The sequence below is a fragment of the Podarcis erhardii genome (genome assembly GCF_964252035.2).
Source record: "Podarcis erhardii genome assembly, chromosome: 7".
NCBI classification, from domain to species: Eukaryota; Metazoa; Chordata; class Lepidosauria; order Squamata; family Lacertidae; genus Podarcis; species Podarcis erhardii.
In genome coordinates, this window is record NC_138511.1 from 41,530,970 (window position 1) to 41,549,318 (window position 18,349).

At 42.9% G+C, this 18,349-nt stretch overlaps 1 protein-coding gene and 1 long non-coding RNA gene across 11 annotated transcripts in view; one reads left to right on the top strand and one right to left on the bottom strand.

Moving 5' to 3' along the window:
• The first annotated feature begins 199 nt into the window (after positions 1–199).
• Positions 200–4,288, top strand: LOC309346499. Its single transcript, XR_014158636.1, has 2 exons — positions 200–382; positions 427–4,288. It is a non-coding gene; the product is annotated as an uncharacterized lncRNA (long non-coding RNA).
• The window catches only part of GSE1 (Gse1 coiled-coil protein), a 429,515-nt gene continuing 414,431 nt past the window's right edge, over positions 3,266–18,349 (bottom strand). For all 10 annotated transcript variants that reach the window (XM_081870144.1, XM_081870138.1, XM_081870140.1 and 7 more), the window contains 8 exons: positions 16,060–16,652; positions 13,314–13,426; positions 11,892–12,162; positions 10,601–10,708; positions 8,004–8,378; positions 6,305–6,571; positions 5,188–5,291; positions 3,266–5,053 (listed from right to left, as the gene is read on the bottom strand). In XM_081870144.1, coding sequence (XP_081726270.1) covers positions 4,919–5,053; positions 5,188–5,291; positions 6,305–6,571; positions 8,004–8,378; positions 10,601–10,708; positions 11,892–12,162; positions 13,314–13,426; positions 16,060–16,652 — 1,966 coding nt within the window. In that variant the 3' untranslated portion in view covers positions 3,266–4,918. The remainder of the gene's footprint in view (positions 5,054–5,187; positions 5,292–6,304; positions 6,572–8,003; positions 8,379–10,600; positions 10,709–11,891; positions 12,163–13,313; positions 13,427–16,059; positions 16,653–18,349) is intronic.

Below are 18,349 nucleotides of genomic sequence, written 5' to 3' on the forward strand. Positions count from 1 at the left end.
ATTTTGTGCTCTCTAGTATTACTTAGTGCTGACTTGTGAGCTAGTTCAGCTTAGTGCTAGCTTTTGGAATTCATGTCCTAGGGTGGCTGTGTATGTTGTAGTCCCTTAAAGTTTCTAGCTTGCCTGCTCATCCAAGTGGGGAATAAACAACTAGCTTAGTGTATACGGTAGTTGGGGCAATGGCAGTATGATGCCTTCATAGTGAATACAGTGGAGCCCCCCAAGACGAATGCCTCGCAAGACGAAAAACTCGCTAGATGAAAGAGTTTTCCGTTTTTTGAGGTGCTTTGCAAGACGAATTTCCCTATGGGCTTGCTTCGCAAGACGAAATGTCTTGCGAGTTCTTGCGAGTTTGTTTCCTTTTTCTTAAAGCCGCTAAGCCGTTAATAGCCGCTAAGCCGTTAATAGCCGCTAAGCTGCTAATAGCCGTGCTTCGCAAGACGAAAAAACTGCAAGACGAAGAGACTCGCGGAACGGATTAATTTCGTCTTGCGAGGCACCACTGTACTGTATAAAATGCCAGATTGTGTTGAAAGGTTTGATCTGTGTCTTTAAGCATAGTTAACACTTCAAATTTTAATTTATACACAGTCGGTGTAATTTCCATCCACCACTGGGGCTGCTGGGAAAATAATCCTTTGTCATGATTTAGGAACATTTTATTTTTTGGATGTTGTCAGAAATTACAGCAATATATTCATAAATACCTAATTACTACATTCAACAAATATATTACATTACATTAAATTCAAACAAGTACACTTAAAACAGGTTTAATTTGTCTCACAGCATCTAAACTGCCCCAGCCAGTCTGGGCTTTATCCTCCTGCTCTCCCTTCATGCTCTGTGTTTAGTTGCTTGAGAAATTCTGCACTTCTTATAACAACAACCAGTCAGCATGGCCCTGGGGGCAACTGAGAGCAAATGGGGTAGTCTTGAGAATTTAAGCAGTGGGCCAGAAAGTTGGGGACGGATGGGGTAGGTGGGAGAAGGAATTGACTCCCATCATTGTAGAAGAGAATGTTTTGAAAGATGGGTTGCTCCAAGATGGGATACTGTAGTTTTCATACTAGCACCTCCTAACCTCTCTGCCTTCATGCTTTTTTGCATTGTTTGAGGGAAAGACATACGTATTTCAGACAACGCAGGCTTGTTCTAAATGGGAAATTGTGACTGATCTGGCAGCTTGTGTACCACTGAATCTGGATTTGAATTCAACTGAGTTTGAGTAAGTGCACATTCATTATTTACTCTTGTATGTAGATATATAGAAATCAAGCCAATTGGCTCTAATGTGTGTCCTTAAACAGCACATGTTGGGCTTGTAAAAGCTGGAGCAGCGTGGTGCAAGCATCTTCCCATATAGTCTAGCCTACATTCTGCTCAGTTGAAAGAAAAAGATACACATAGTGCAATTACATTTAGAAAAATGAGTGCAATGGCCTCCTTTCTATGCCCATCTCTCCCTGCCCCTGTCCATTGCCAACACTAGGATATAAAAGCTGTAATCTACACTGACTTGAAAGACACTGCTACTGCAACAATTTGATAGACATGGTATGGAAATATCCAAATTACCCTCAGTTAACACTCAACCTTGATAGCTTGAAAGTGGATGTATAATTATTTGGACAGAAATAAATTAGCAGAGCCATTAATGTTTTATCCCATCTTTGTTCCCGTAACACCTTCCTAATTAAACTATGACTTTCTACATTACCACCACACCTTAGGTTTATCTGACAATGCCAGCTTGTTGCCTTCTGTCAATACTTCACATAAATACTTTACTCTGGTCATATATTGTAACCTGAATGGCCAGAATGAGCACTGAAACTACTGCAAACTGAGTTTTCCTGTGGTCCCTTATTTTGATACTTTTCAGCTGACCTAAGGGGGTGTGACTAAAACAAGTTTTTAAGGTATAATTTTGTATTCTGCTTTTTTGGCAAAACCTATTTTATGGAATGAAATAGTATTAACAACAATCAGGTATTTTTTTTCCTTTGAAGGCAAATGGGTGATAATGACCTAACATCATTCAGAGGGGGAAATATGAGTGACTTTTACATTTTTCTGCTCTTTTCTTTCATGCTCCAATAGAGCCGATTGTCTCAGTACATCAGGGAAGGATATTCAGAATACTATTACAGAAACTGGCAGCTTTAGCTGTTTGAAGGATCACTTGCTAATATGGAAAAAAAAATCTCTTTCTGCATTCAAGAAGAGGACATTGTGTCACACAGGTCCATAAATTTGCTCTAGGTTTCTTTCTTGTTATAATAGATAAACTTTCTTCTGGAGGCTGGTCAGGGCTTTGGTATTCTTAAGAGTTGCATAGAAAAGGGAATTGTGGCAGGTGTAGGTTTGTCACACAGTGGTGAGGAAACCAGCTGAATTTACTTCTAAGCAGCTATTTAAAAGGATAGAAGCTTTGTTTTACTTTGCATCTGGCCACTGTAGAGTCCTACAAGAGCACACCCGCTTGCCTTTCATTGTCATTATTCGGGGAAAGAGAATTTTTAATAGCAACAGCAAAAAGCATTGCACATCAGCTACTAAAATTATAAAATGCAAAAAGGCTGACAGAATTCAGTGAACCTTGACTATAAAGGTGCTACAAATCCCCGGGTTATAATATATTCTTGGTCAAAATATTGTGCTTTTGCCACACATTCTGCAAATATTGGTTGGTGAGGCCTTTAATAGTTAAGGCAAAGGGGAAACAAATTTAAACTTGGGAGGGCTGGGCCTTGCTTGTGTATATAATCCCCTCAAGTGTGAAAGATCAGTGCACATAAAATAATGTGCCTGATCCTTTATAATATTGATTCTAGGCTTCCCTTAAAGGGACGTAGATTAATCTAACAGTGCTTCCATACATCACAAAAGACTGGTGTTGCCAGACTGATAAACAAAGCAAAGGGAGAACCTGCTTTGTCAGGCGAGGCTTTAAAAATCAAAGCTTTGAGCTTTTTTAGAGCATGTTTGCAGACCAAATCAGTTGGTGAATGGATGTCTGGCTTATCCACCTTGCCTTTAATTTCTAGTGCTGCCAATTTAAAATTTAAATGCATGGATTATAAGGAAGGATAGCAAAACCACCTGCTAGGACTGTGTATGAAAATGTTGTTTAATACTTAAATATGGAAAGAAAACACTAATCCAAACTAGCTCTTGATAACCAGTCAGAGGAGTCCTAAATTTTGGCAGGAGCTACATGGGCCAAATAAGACATGACTTGAGTAAATCTTTTTTTAAAAAAAAATCTCTCTTACCTGGGTTTAGTACAAGACTGAGAGCCCCCAACACATTGGACCTAGGAGCCTGGGACCTATTTTTAGTGTATGTGACCCTCCTGCTTCAGGAGTGCATGGCATGTGAATAACATGACCATGTGGGTAAGCCAACTGAACGCTATGCAAACTGCACTGGCAGTCAGGTATGAAAGACCCATGAAATCTACCCTCATGGTCTCATGTACACACGCATTCTTGTGGAATAGGGTCACACTGTGCCAGAAGTAGCTTCTGTGCTACTGGGTCTGTATATGAAGCAGGTTGGAAACAGACAGCTTCAGGCACAGATCACAGTATTTTTCTTCCTTTGTATTAACTGTTTGCTGTTTTTGGAATAATGTTTCCTTCTTTGGAAGCCTCACATAATAGATGCTGCTAGTGCTACGATTTTGAGTGGTGTAGGTTAAATGAACAAAGCCAATTATTGTCCACTAACGTTGATAGTGTAGTCCCTAAGATCTTCTCTCAATAGCAACAGATCATATGACATTCAGTATTCCAAGTGCTTGAAGAAAAAGGGGGTAGCAGGGCAGGGGGAAATGGGGAAAAGATACTCCAGTTGCGCAGGAGAATTTACTGTACCAAAAACTGGTGCTATGCATCGCAAAATGCCTAAGTGATAGCACGTGCCCCAGTGGAAAGCTTTTTCCTTAAAATTCTTTAAAAAAAACATTTCAATATTTTTTTATGTCCTGACCAGCAGCAGTACAAACACTAAAAGCAAGCTATCTTTTTGCCAAAAAGAAAAAAAAGCAGAAACATATTGAAAATGGCAAGCTTTTTATAACAATAATTAAAGTAATAAAAACATACAAAACATTTTTAAATATATACACAGTACAAGGCTGAAGCACCTTTTTCACTCTTTAATTGTAAAATCTTTGTATGAAAATTCTACCCACTGGGGTACATAATCTGTGTGTGTTGTATGTATATCACTGTTCTGTACATCCTCCCCTCCCCAGTAATAAAAAGGTACCTTCAGTTTATTTATTCACTTTTATTTTTCAAGTGAAATGCATTTCCAGCAAAAAGCTGATAGATGCATGGGAAGTCAAGTTTGGAAGCTGCATTTTCTTCTGCTAGGCCTACTACTCTGCAGATAATTATTTCTATATCCAAAATATCAAGTTCATTCTAACAAAAACTGATGTGTACCTTGTCTCCTCTTGGATTGAGAAACTGTATTTCAGAAATAAAATGGGCAGATTCCAAAGTATAGCAATTGAACTTATATGGCAACAAAAAGGAGCATATGTATGGAGATAATCCCGGCCCCTTCAACGGGAGATGCATGTTAGTGTCATTGGTGGAATCTCTGGATTAAAAACAGTATTTTAAAAAGGCAGAAGAGGAAGCAGAAGGAAAATAACCCTTTCAAATTTAACCAAAACTAGAGTCCTTCTAAGCAAGTTACTCGCAGGCTTAAAAAGATTCAGTTGCATCTTTTCAAGAGATGGGTTTGGATTTTCCTGGATTCCACGGTCCATTGCTCCATGCATGGCACATTCTCTTTTATTTTTAAGCTTCAAACCTCCCAGTGAAAAATATTAAATATTCCAGGTAATAAAATAGATTATTATTTCTATACTATATGTTCGGCCTAGTACAAGGGAGTGTCACCTGGGATACCCCTTGAAGTAACTTCTAGACCACTGCATTGCAGGCAACGCAAGGCACTTTCTCAAGTGATCTAGTTCGGCCTGAAGTCGTTCCCTTTCAGAGACAATCTTCTGCTTCTGGTTCCTTAGTTCCTGCACAGGAAGAGAAGAGACATTTCAAGTAACATGATTTAGTATAACCACAATAATGGATTTTGTTCCTGAAGCACAGAACAGAAAAAATGACATTAGAGCTGAGATGCAATTGGTGTTGAATCCACACTCACCGTCATAGCATGCGATAGTTGTTCTGCAGTCAGACTGAGATTGTAGTGCTGGGCCTCCAAGCGTCTGCACTGGGTTTGCAGCACTTGTCGTTCCAAATTTTGCTCTGCAATCAAATTTAGACAATTTGTCACTTTTCAGTACCAGGCTAGGTTCCCAACAAACCTCATGCAAGAGGCCTGGTTTGTATATCACACTAAGCCAGACCACGGCTTAGTGCACATGCATGAGCATGCAGGCTCCTAGAGAGCAGTGTGTGACTGCTTTGTTCCTCCCCTGCCCTGGTTGTTCTGCTGCTATACTAACCCATGGTTTGGCTTATTGAGTCAAATGAACCCAAACCTCATAGTTTAGCTCTCCTGGAAAAACCATGAGCTGTAAATAATAGGACAAACCTTGATTTAAAAAGCTCATGGTTAGCCTGGAGAGAACCACGAACCCATGTTCGGACAGCATGGTAAGCCAAGCAGTGGCTGTCTCTCTTGGGAGCTTGCATGCTTACACTAGGCAATCAGACCAGTGAAAGTGAAGTGAAGAGCATCTGTAGTCTGTATTAACCTTAAAAACTCAGTATTGTAAAGTATCTTGAAATTTGCCCTGTCTTAAACTATGATAGATGCTTCTCGAGAAATGAAGGGCACTGAGGAACTTAAAATAGTACAGTCGAACGTTTCGGCTCCCAAACGCCAAAAACCTGGAAGTAAATGCTCCAGTTTTCAAACATTTTTCGGAAGCCAAATGTCCAACGTGACTTCCACTTGAGTGCAGGAAGCTCCTGCAACCAATCAGAAGCTGCGCCTCGGTTGTCAAACATTTCTGAAACCGAACGGGCTTCCGGAACGGATTACATTCGACAACCGGGGTTTGACTGTACAATAAATCTCTTAACAGAAAAGGAAAAACTGATCCTAGGCAACTTTGTGTCCACAAAGCATAGGCTGTTTCTTACCAGGACAAAATACTCTTCTGATCTTGACAAAGAACACATAAGCATATGTTCACACAGGAATAGCTAAGATTGGAGCAAAGTAAACAGCAATAACCTGCTCCAACTTTTTTCCCTTTGCATCACTGGGAAACAACTTGAGGCAAGGGATCTCCTGAATCAGTACAGCTTACCTTCTATATGTTCTTGGTAAGCCTCAAAGATGGCTTCAATCCCCTGCCATTTGGGTCTGGGATACTCCTCTTCCTCTTCCTCCTCCTCCTCTTCTGAGTCAGAGACCTTTTCATGCTCTGGGGGTATGAAACCCTTATGCTGGGAGTCTTTCTGGCCATTCTGCTGTGGCAGAGACACCCAACTTGAAGTCTGCAACTCCGGAATGTTATAATGAATGGAGGCATCAACTTTGTGGTTCTGCTCTGCGGAGTGTGCCACTGCATTTCCTAAAAGGAAGCATTGCAAGAGGTAAAACATCTGCATTGCATGTCCCTTTTGACTAATTTCTGTGTTAAGACCAGCTGCGCTCAAACTTCAAAATACTTCTGTCAATACAAGGTAAGATGGTTGAAGTATATTGCCCACCTCCCCACTTACATATCAAGGGTGTGGATTACCCATACTCTAGTGAAAATGCACTGTTGCTCTGGGATGAGATCCAGGTGGTTGTAAGCACCTGCACCCACAGTGGAAGATAAGTTAAGCTAAAGCAAATGAAGAAGCCTAGACACATACTGCTAGGGAAAGCAAATTCTCTTTTGCATCAAGCTCTTCCATATCACATTAACCCATCCTTGCAACTTGCTCCAATATTTGTGCAGAATAAGTTCCAACTACAATTACAAGTATCACCCACAAGGAACTATTAAAAGCAAGACCCAAATGATGGAGTCCACACACACTCAGGGGAAGTGTAAAGGAAATAAAAAGGGAAACCATTGAGGAATTCTGGGGAGGGTGAAGGACCAAAAGACTTGTCAAGGTCACAGAGCAGTCAGACGTAGAAAAGAATTTAAGAGTTCAGATGGCCAAGCTTAAATCAAGTGCCCAAGAAATATCCCACCACCTCTTTCAAAATAGGACTGCTGAAAGGGACATCAACAGTTTTAACAATTTCTACTCAAGATGTTATCTCAGAGGAAAGGTATGTTACCAAGATTAATGCTCTGTATTCAGTACAAGAGACGTTTTCAGGGGATTTTACTATCTCTCAGACCTAGTCAGTGAAAACATTTATGGCCCATACCTTCAGCTGCTGAATTGGTGTCTCCTATTGGCTGCCTTAATTTTTTTTATTTCGCTTTTGACTAACAGCTGCTGCCAACACACTGTAACAACTATATTCTGCACTTCTGTCCACTGAAATTAATGAACTTTTCACTATGTGAGCTGTATTTCATGAAGTTATCATATTTACTACTGCCTACTGAAAAACATTCAGGCTATTCTAGCAAGAGAAGCAAATTATAATACCGAAAATATTAAATGTCTGTAAACAGTTTTATGTGGGGATACAACTTTGTTCCAAGTATGAATTGGGTTGAAATCTATACCAGGCACTCCAGTGATTCTATTCCCCATAATGATCACTATTTTTCCCCCTATTTGGAATGCACTATGCATTGATCATACTTCAAGCAACTATCCCCACAATGGCTTTACATTGAAACTGGGTTGTGTAGAGTCATCTAAAATGAATCCATGTAAAATCTGCATATCCAAAATTTGAATTATGCAAGCAGCAAGGAAACCAATCCCAAACTGGACTCAAAAACTGACCCTCATAAGCCAAAAGTCCTGTGCATTTCCCTTATCACTCAATCACACATATCTCTGGCAGGGTGTTGGCACTACTTGCCTCCTACAAGTTGTCATTACCTTTGTGTTTCTGCAACGCTTTCTGTGTGGACTGCAGCACAGACTCATGGAATTGATGTGCAAACTCCTCGGCTATAAAGGGCTCCCATGGCTTGTTCTTCCCATTCATACTGTGTGATAACGGCACAGGGATGTCCTTCGGCAAAGAACCTCGGACATAGTTAAGGATGCTCAGGCTTTTCTTGGCCATGTGCCCATCGCTCAACTTAGGCTTCTCTGCAGAGATAGGAGCCGGCTCCTTGGACCTTGGAAACTCATGCGGTCGCAGCTGTTCCATTCTGCTGGGCTCAGCTGTCTTCTGAGAGTCTGGCAGCGAAGCAGCAGCAATGCTGACTGGTTTCTCTGAATCCACAACAGTTTGCTGTACTTGTGGCTCTTTGGGAAAGAAAGAAAAACAAACAAAGTCACTCGGGGCAGCCACAGTGCTGCTTCGATATAAATTCCCTTTGTCAAGAGTTCCGTGACTGAACAAAAGGGTTCTGAAAAACAAATTACCATTTTGCACTCTGTGGAGTTACTGTTAATTCTCTGGCATAAAGAAATAGAACAGAAACACTGCTTCAGTTGGGATGCATAACTTGGGTGAGTATTTGTTTCTTTCCTAAAATAATAGCAGACGCTTCCAAAGACCTCTAACAATGCCTTTGATGACATATTGTCAAGTGCAAATTGGGACTTGTACTCAGCTGACATGTTATCCCTTGGTTGCTCTGCTGCAAGAATACTGCAAAATTTACCTTGAGGTAGCTATAAGTCTCTTTGAACATGGGAGGAAACAACAACTTTGCTCAAGGCAAGCAAATCTGTGTGCACAAATAAGCTGCCTCATTTGAGGAAGCGTGCTAATGTGCGGTTGACATGTTGTTACAGATCTGGGGTAACGGAGTTTGGGGGTGCAAGGGCACTCAGAACTGCTAGTTAGTGAATGTTGGAAATGAATAAAGGGGTAGAATTTAGCTGATTTTTTGAAGTATGAAGGGAAGATGCCAGACATTAGATTTAAATTACAGGCTGAATGCGATTAGAAGGAGAATTAAGTGCCAGGCAATTAAAGAACAATTGACCATGCAGGTGCTGTCCTTGCCCCTCCACCTGCAGCTGTGTGTTAGCAAAAGAAATAACAGTGTTGGGAGGGGGAGGTTACAGGAAGTGTGACATCACACAGGAAAAATGTGTCCTGTAAAAAAAAGAAAACAGGTCTGGGGAAGGGTGGGTGGGTGAGCAGATGGAAGGAGAGGGTTTTTTTGTTTTCTTGGTTTTGCAAGGTGTGCTGGCAACAAGAAGAAGGAAGTTGGGAAGAACTCAATGAAGCACTGGCTGGAGGAGGTTGCATCAACAGGCTGGGAGCCATGACTAGCTGCTGCTTTGGACCCAAGCTTGCTGTAGCTATCAGAGGAGCCATGGGGATGCTCTTTGGGTATAGTAATAAATTATTATTAATAAGTTTTATTTATTCCCCAGTCACCCTCGACGGCTTCCAACACACACAAAAACATAATAAAACACCAAACATTAAAAACTTCCCAATACAGGGCTGCCTTCAGATGTCTTTTATAAGTTGTATGGTTATCTCCTTTTCATCTGATGGGAGAGCATTCCACAGGGAGGGTGCCACTGCCGAGAAGGTCCTGTGCCCATTTCCATGTAACTTCACTTCTCACAGTGAGGGAACCCCTCCACTGAAGGCTTTAGGTGTAAATATGTGTAAAATAAAACATTTCTTAAAGACACTAGTCTTCTTGTGCCTTGATTTCCCAATGGAAACACAACCCTAGGCGAGTGCCTGCAACTCCCTGGAATCTTCCTACTGCTTGGCAGAGATGGGGGGTGGGGGTAGCACACAACCTCTGTAAAGCCCTGAACAACCTTGTAGAGCTCTGTACATTCACTTAGAAATTACACTCTGCACCCTACACAAAACAATAGGGCAGTGACGAAATTGGCATTTTATACTTTCTTATTTTAAGTTGTATTTTGTTTTAATGGATATTTTTACACTGTAAATAGTTTACACTCCTTAGAGATTTTTGAAATATTAAATGGTTTAAAAATGCTTTTAAATAAAAAATAAATAAAATAAAATAAAATAAAATATGCAAATACCTCCCACCAAAACTGTGTGAGCAGTGTAGGAAGTTACATGCAACCCAGCCCTCCTGAGCTTGCAGCTTCTGGCATGTGCCTATTGTTGGGTTATTTAAGAAGCAGTTGGAGATAATGAGACACAAGGGGCACTCCCACCCCTCCCTTTGAGGTTTCTGTAAAGTCTGGTGGCAACTGCAACTCATTTTATACATACTTAGAAGTAAGCCTCATTGAAATCAGTGGGGCTTACTTTTGAGTAAATGTGTACTGGTTTTGTGTTGCAGATCTAGTTCTTGGAAGCACACCACATGTTCTGTTTTGGCAGACAAACAACACTCCTGTAATCAAGCACTCAGAACGTCTCCCTGGACTTAATCTGCCTGGTTTACCCTAGCAGAAAGTCACAGACAAGGATAATCAAGTCCACTGGGACATCTTTCAGCTTCAAGAAGCCCCAGCCAAGAAGGCATCAATCCCTTGCTGTCACACAGTTGCCATTTATAGCCACTTACCAGGTTGGACGCTACTAGGACTGTCCCGTGGGGAGGTTTTCACTGATACTGCTGTGGAGGCACTTTTCTGTTTCATAGCATGGAACATCTCCACCAGCTTCTCTGTATCTGAAAGATGAGCAGCAGTGAGCAAAACTAGCTTTTGCTCAGAGGCAAAATGAAAGAGGCAGGGCAGTCCCAGAGAGCAGCTCTCTCCACTCCTGGTTAGTAAAGGCTGTTCGTTTTTTGCTCTTGGCTCTTAATAAGAAAATCTAACACCACATACTTTCTCAGAATATATACTGCACTTTTTAAGAGTTACCAAAGCATCACACACATATCATCACTAATCCTCACAACTGTGCTATAAAGATCTGTATTTTATTGTATTTTTTTCTAATTTAAGACACATAAACCGCTTAATCATTAGCATTTCTATGGGGTGCACATAAAAATAACCTTCGCAGAAAATAAAACAATAGAAATTCATTGCAAAAACTAAACACTACCTTAAAATGCCTGCTGGACTACGAAAGCCTAAGTCATGTGCCTGACATTTCAGCAAGGAAGATGCCTGTCTAATTTCAGTTAGAAGGGATTTCCACAGGCTTGGATCCACAAAAATGAATGCATGGCTTCTAATAGTTACAAGCCATGCACCTGAGCCATGGGGGAACACTAACAGAGACACCCCACAAGAGTTCAGTGACTGGGTATGGATATAAGGGATCAGGCAGTCCTTAAGATAGCCTGGACCTAATTTGTTAAGGGCCTTGAACTCAAAAGCTTGTACCAGCTGCCCATATGCTGTTAAGCACCAGAGTACTGAGTTTAAGGTTAAGCTGAGATCTGAAGATACTTTTTGGTAGTCCCTAGCCCATGCTGTTCATCACAATGCTACACCAATACTACCAGGCTGTTCTCTCTTTCTTAAGACAATGCCGTGTAACAACTGCAGGGCAGCAGCAGGTTTTGGCACTAGACAAAGGCCAGATCCACAGTTTTCCTTTAGTTGTAATGTGGGTTGCTTCTGGAAGATGAGGCTTTGAGAATTCAAGTGGCCTACAGTCCAATTTCCAAGAGGCCATTTCACATGACGCTTGACCCTCATATACAAGTTTACACAAAAGTGCATGATTTTTTCTGCATTCCTTGGACACACTGGATTGCAGACTGCAGTTTGTTCAACAGATTCCAGGAGGTACAGAACTGAGATGCTCCTCTGTATGGCCTTTGAACTTACCAGACCCACTTAAACTTCCCTCACACCCTGGAAGATCTTCTACCCATCTTCCCACAAACCAATACTCACCTTTCCGTTTCTCAGCAGTGATGTGGGTTAAATTGAAGGTGGTAAGGAATCTCTTCTTCTCCTCAAAGTTTGGGCTGTTGTTCATTTCATCAGGGCTGTAACGTGTTGAGAGCACAAAACGAGGAGAGGGTGTCTGGCGTTTATTCTGGACGCTAGGTGGCGAGGGGCTCCTCTCTCGCAACATTCTCCGCCGTTTCCTCCGCTTTTGAGTCAGCAGCTCCTCCTTCTGTTGTTGGGTGGTCAGTCCGAAAAGCTGTAGGAACTCCAGTTTCTGGAAGAGCGTAACAAAGGAGGGATGCTCATTCAGATGGTTTCTCTTGCTTAAAGGTATACATCAACCGGTGTTTCCATGATATTAGTTCTAAGGTGAAGTATGTGCTATCATTTTGTTTAAAGAAACCACAGGAAGTCTGCATTGCTCAGTAAAGGATTCTTTTTTCAAGAGAAACACCTAACTGCCTAATTCCTTACAGTATGCCAACTGCATAGAAAAGAAGGTAAGTTATCAATGGCCTATCTAAATACTTGACAATATTCAGACAGCCAAAAGAAGAAGAAGAAAAAGGAAAAGGAAAAAATAGGTAGAATGTGCTTGTGCTTCACTTATGGGTGGGCAGACTTTTTGAACTTGAGGGCTGCATTCCTTGTGGAGTAATAAGAGTGGGTGAGGGTAGTTGAGATGTCCATTACTGCCACTTCTCTCTCTCTCTCCCCCCTCACATACAAAACACCCACCCATTCACACAGAGCACTAGACAACCATTTGTTGTTTTTAAAATCCTCTTTCTGCCAAAACATGCAAATGAAAATGTGCTTTGAATTTTTAAAAAGAGATAATACAGTATACCAGTGCCCATTTATAGGGAAGGTGGGTAGGAAGGGTGTGCAGTAGCTACCTCTTTAATAAAAAAAAAAAGTGATAAACTGCATTTGAGCCTACCTACTCCTGCTGGCTCTTTACTCTGTGCTCTTCCCTCTTGAGACTCAGAAGGCAGTGACTGAAGCATCCATAGAGTTGAAGGAGGAAGTGGGAAGAGAGTCACACTTTTTTACTTCCTCCTTCAACTCTAGGAACTTTTCCAGGCTGAGATCAGCATTTAATCCTCAGCCTGGAAAAATACACACAGCTGGGGGTAGGGAGAAAGTGCCACTTGCAAGAACTTGGGATCTGTAGCACTGATTGGAATTTGCCCTGAGATATTGAACAAATCATTTCTATTTGGAACGTCACAGACTCCCACTTTTCAACTGAAGCATATTTGCTCTAAAAGACAGATAATAGTGTGATGTTAGCAAAGTTCAGTTCTTGGTTTTAGGTTAGCAAGTGATCTTACCTGGTGCAGCTAGACTTGTCAACTCTTGCAAATCATTATGGACCAGAATTTGTCCATAGTATTATGTGAAGTAAGAGGTGGAGCTTACCTCAGAGGAGGTGTCCAACTTTAATGGGGGTTGCTCTGCAACACATCGCAGGTGGGCTCGCACTTCCTCTTCATCGCTCTCATCGTAAGAGTCATCCAGATCATAGTAGTAACCTGTACATAATAAAGCAGAGAAGGCCAACTTGAAGGTTGCAGGAAGCTGCAAATCTTTTTACCTAGCATCATCACGACCTTGTTTTGTTTTTGTTTTCCTGTGGCTAAGAGACACAATCTAGTCTATAATGGAATATGCTTTAGAGTAAAAACTGGGCCCGACCATGAGGGCTGTTTGAATCCTAGTAGGTTGTTCTCAGGAGCAGCTGAATGAATTGTCATCACTGTTCTGAGTGTGCAGGCAGAGCCAGATAATGTTATAGCAAGGGCAACAGACTATGTTCTCTGGGCCTCTGATTCTGGAAAGATATCAGCCTCCTGTACAGATACATGTCTGGGGAAAACAGGCACAGAATCCTACTGAGGTTTGTATGTATTCTGCCTCCTGCAAAAAACAAAAAACGCAGTTATACAAAACAAAATTTGACCAGAAAAGAAGGAAATGAAAAGCTCAGAAGGTAGGCAGGTGGAAGCCAGCTGCTTGTGCAATGCAATGACTGTGCTGTGGTCCCTTGGATGTATGGCTGCTGTGCCCATAAAAGGAGGCAGTTGGCTGTGAATGCCCTGGTGCTCTGAAGCACCTGCCAAACAGTGAGAAGCCTGGTTGCCTTGTGTGCATGTGGCAACCAGGAGGTGCTAGGCAGATGAACATGGTGGGGTGCTAATGATCAGGCCAGGACTCTTCCCGGTACTGAACAAGCTTGCATGCCAGATTCCTAGATTCAGTCCTTCATGCTTCCCAGTCTTTGCAGTGAGCGCATCTGTGTATTGCAGGAGCAGCCACTGTTAATGCTCTGGCATGCCACCATCACATGCTCCCAGTGGCACAGCAGCTAACCATGATGCTAGCTGGCATAGGTTAATGGGGCAGCCAAAGAAGAAGGAGGCATTTAGAAAGCAGAGAGAACAAGCTGACTTATGCCCAAAGGGATGTGAGCAGCTACAAGTAGAAAACAGTAACATCACACAATGGAAATTGCAGACCCTGTGTGCCAAACTCACCTTTCCCAACTAAGTGCCTTGCTTTTTTCCTGTTTGCTAATCCCACTCTGGTTTTACATTCCAGATTAATATTTAAAGCTGCTTTATTAGTCTCAGTTCATCATTTATTAACTGGAGGCAGGATTTATGGAGCAACTTGGACAGTGTGCTCAAGGCAGGCAAAGTGGATGGGGAGAAAGGAAGCAGCCTGCCACGTTAGAGGGTCAATCCATTTCTGATATGTGATCCAAGCTACCAGGTCTTTGATAAAACCCTAAAAAGGCTGGTTTTCCCTGAACATTACAGTCTTCCTTCTAGACATTACAAATTCAAACCATGCTTTTAATTTGGGACAAATGAGGCATCTTGCCTACTGGAAAAGCTTTATGCAAATCAAGGGGTAGAATATCTCAGTCTCAGATACAGCCTTTTACTCATCCTTCAGGCAGCAGCACACTTTAATCCGGCTTCAGTGGATCTCTTCCTAAATTCTGGTGTATTCAGTATTTGCTCTTCCAGGTTTCTCAATCAGGAGGACAATTTGAACAGGGTGCTTTTTCCAGACACCACACAATAGGATCCAAATGGAAGTGGATCTCTTGATGCATTCTGACAGGTGTGGGATTTAGATTGGATTACTAGAGATTATATTACTAATCTCTAGCAGAAAACCACTTAAATATTACTATTATACTAAGTATTACATTTTTATAATCAATCAGTAGTGACACAATGCTTACAGCAAGGTGTTAGACAAGGAGTGACTGAACCTACTGTATGGACATGTCTCCAAATGGGAACTGGAAAGTCAGCACAATGAGGAAAATGTGTTCTTGAATCCACTTTTAGGAATTTTTGTATGCCTGCTAAAAAAGCCTTGAGCAACCAAAGTTTGCAGTGCTGTGCTGCTTTTTAAAATAACAACATAAAAGTGTGTTGTTTTTTTTAAAAAGTGTCCCTACCAAGTCCACACCTAGCTACAAAGGATGACACCTGGAGGCTAGCAGGGTCCCTACTACCAAAGCACACACTGGCTGTGAGCTTCTCTCCATGCCCCCCGCCCCTAGCCTGGCACAAGGAAAAACATCAAATCTGAAGGAGGGACACCTTTTTCTTTTTCACACAAGTTCCTTGGTACTAACCAAACCATACAGCTCTGCTGTAGGGACTCTTTGGCCGAGACTTCCTTCACCTAAGAGCCCACGAGGGCTGTGTGGCCTCTTAACCGTTCTAAGCACCTCCCTTTGCTTTTCTGCAGTTACGATATTTAGTGCTCTCTGTAAGAAAGCTGCAGAAGATGGGCCTTAGCTGAGTGGTACAGCAACTATCTTGTATGCAGAAGGTCCCCAATTCAATCCCTGGCACCAGCTCCAGGTAAAGCTGGAATGAGTCCCTGCCTGAAAACCTGCAGAACTGCTGCCAGTTAGTACATATATAACACTGGACTAGATGGACCAAGGGTCCAACTCAATATAAGGCAGCTTCCTGTGTTTCCTATTTTCCTGAGGATGACTGAGACTTCTACTTCCAAAACTGAAGTTATTTAAAAACCCTGTGCAGCCTTCCCTTTTCCAGGAACAAGACCTGGAGGGGAGGCATTCCGGAGTGCTGGATGTATTGTAGGCCCTTCCACAAAGGGTCTGTGCACTGACCTTTCTCCTGGGCTTCTCTCCGCCTTTTCTCCTCCAGGTCCAGCTTGCTGACCAGCTTCCGGTGCTGTTGCAAGAACTCGTCGTAAACATACATGGGGTCATGGCTTCTGGGTAATGGATGCCGATAGGGTGAGCCTGGCTTGGCGTTCAAGCTCATGTCAACCAACTGCCCACCCTGTGAGAGGGAGGCCCTCTGCTGGTTCAATATGGTCTGTGTGGACTTTTCCAGTTCTGCTAAGAAGGGCCCATGGGAAAAGCCACTATGCTCTGCCCCGCCAGGGTCCCGAGGAGGCTGGAACTTCTCCAGGGCTTCTCTTTTCCTAGCCCCTTCCTCAAGTTTCTCTGGACAGTACACCCGCTCGACCTTCACAAGGGGGATGGCTTGCCGACTTGACTCATACTGGGTGCTGTGGCTTGGGACAGGGTGGCTTTCCTGTATTCTTCGTGCCTCCGAAGTGTCCATCAAGGAGACAGGGTTCCAGAGGGAAGTGGGGACAGGATGGTGCTGAGGCTTAGGAGAGATAAGCGGAGGGGGGCCTCCAAAATGCTGCGGTTGGTCTCGACTACTTGGTTCAGGGCGGTTTGGTCCCGATCTGCAAAAAGAATAGAGGTACAATTAATTAACAAAGCATGCAAGGTAAGTTCTACAAATAAGTGCTTTTCACTGTGACTAAGGCCACATCTGCACCGTACATTTAGAGCATTACTTTGCCACTTTAGCAGTCATGACTCTGCCCCAAGGAATCCTGGGAGCTGCAGTTCATTGGTGGGGAAAGTTGTTAGGAGATTCCCTCTTCCTCTCACAGAGCTACAATCCCCAGAACTCCCTGGTATTGATTGTTAAACCAGTCTCACAATAGGGACGCGGGTGGCGCTGTGGGTTAAACCACAGAGCCTAGGACTTGCCGATCAGAAGGTCAGCGGTTCAAATCCCCGCGACGGGGTGAGCTCCCGTTGTTCGGTCCCTGCTCCTGCCAACCTAGCAGTTCGAAAGCACGTCAAAATGCAAGTAGATAAATAGGTACTGCTCTGGCGGGAAGGTAAACGGTGTTTCTGTGTGCTGCTCTGGTTTGCCAGAAGCAGCTTAGTCATGCTGGCCACATGACCCGGAAGCTGTCTGCGGACAAACGCCAGCTCCCTCGGCCTATAGAGCGAGATGAGCGCGCAACCCCAGAGTCGGTCACGACTGGACCTAATGGTCAGGGGTCCCTTTACCTTTACTTTAACAACTCTCAGCACCCTTAGCAAACTACAGTTCCCAGGATTCTTTAGGAGAAGCTGTGATTGTGCTCTAAGAGGGCTTTAGATGCATGGGGCAGATGTGGCCCAAGTGTCATCTTGGTATGTAGCAGAAGGATCTGTGGTCAGAAAAATGACAGCTGTTCTTCATGGAACCCTCTCTAATGTGAGTGATTGACACTGAATCTACTGCTAATTCCTATGGCAGTTAATTTGCATTTATTTTTGTGTTTGTAGTTTTGTCAGTGCTTTGTTATGAACTGCTGAGTATAATGTGTGCAGGAGAGTAGTTTGTAAATAAAGTGACTGACAGACTGACAGGAAGAGTTGTCTTGTGCCTGCTTGCAGTATGTCATTCTGAGATATTACACAGCCCAGTTTCCACACTGGGATATAGTCCACCCTCTGTTATAACTGAACAAGGCCTGTGCAGTGAGCTGCAAAAGCAGAAGGGCCAACCTGGAGCATCAGATTTCTTATATAAAGCTATCACTGGAGGGCAGTTTGGCTGGGAATATGTACGTGCATACACATCTGTATCTGTGGGAGGCTGGGACTGGGGTGACACCTAGTGGTTTCTGGACTAGCTGCAGCAGAAACTAGGTAAGAGGAAACACAAAAATGCACACGCACACAAACACCTTGTCAACGCATCTGCGCTCATTTCTCATTATTCTTTGTTATTCTAACTGATCTGCCACCCTCACTGAGAATCCAAGACTTCATCAATGGGCAATGACTTTGTCAAGGCCACTTACTCAGCAGTGGAGGCTGTTCTGTTAGGCTGAGCAGGGCAGTGCCCCCAACCATCCCTGGCCTGCCTGTCAGCTTCCTCCTCCTTAGTTTCAGTGATGCTCCTTGTAGAACTCAGCAGGAAGGAAGAGGATAGGGACAAAACTAGAGTTAGTTGGCTCTGCCCATCACTGGCTGTGGTCTCTCTGCCTTGCTAGTCCCAGTGGGCACCAGCCACTGTTATCAGTTGCCTGTATTGCTGAGTAGGATTTGGAAATTCCATCTGTAAATATGTGCTCGATTAAGGAGGGAGAGGATA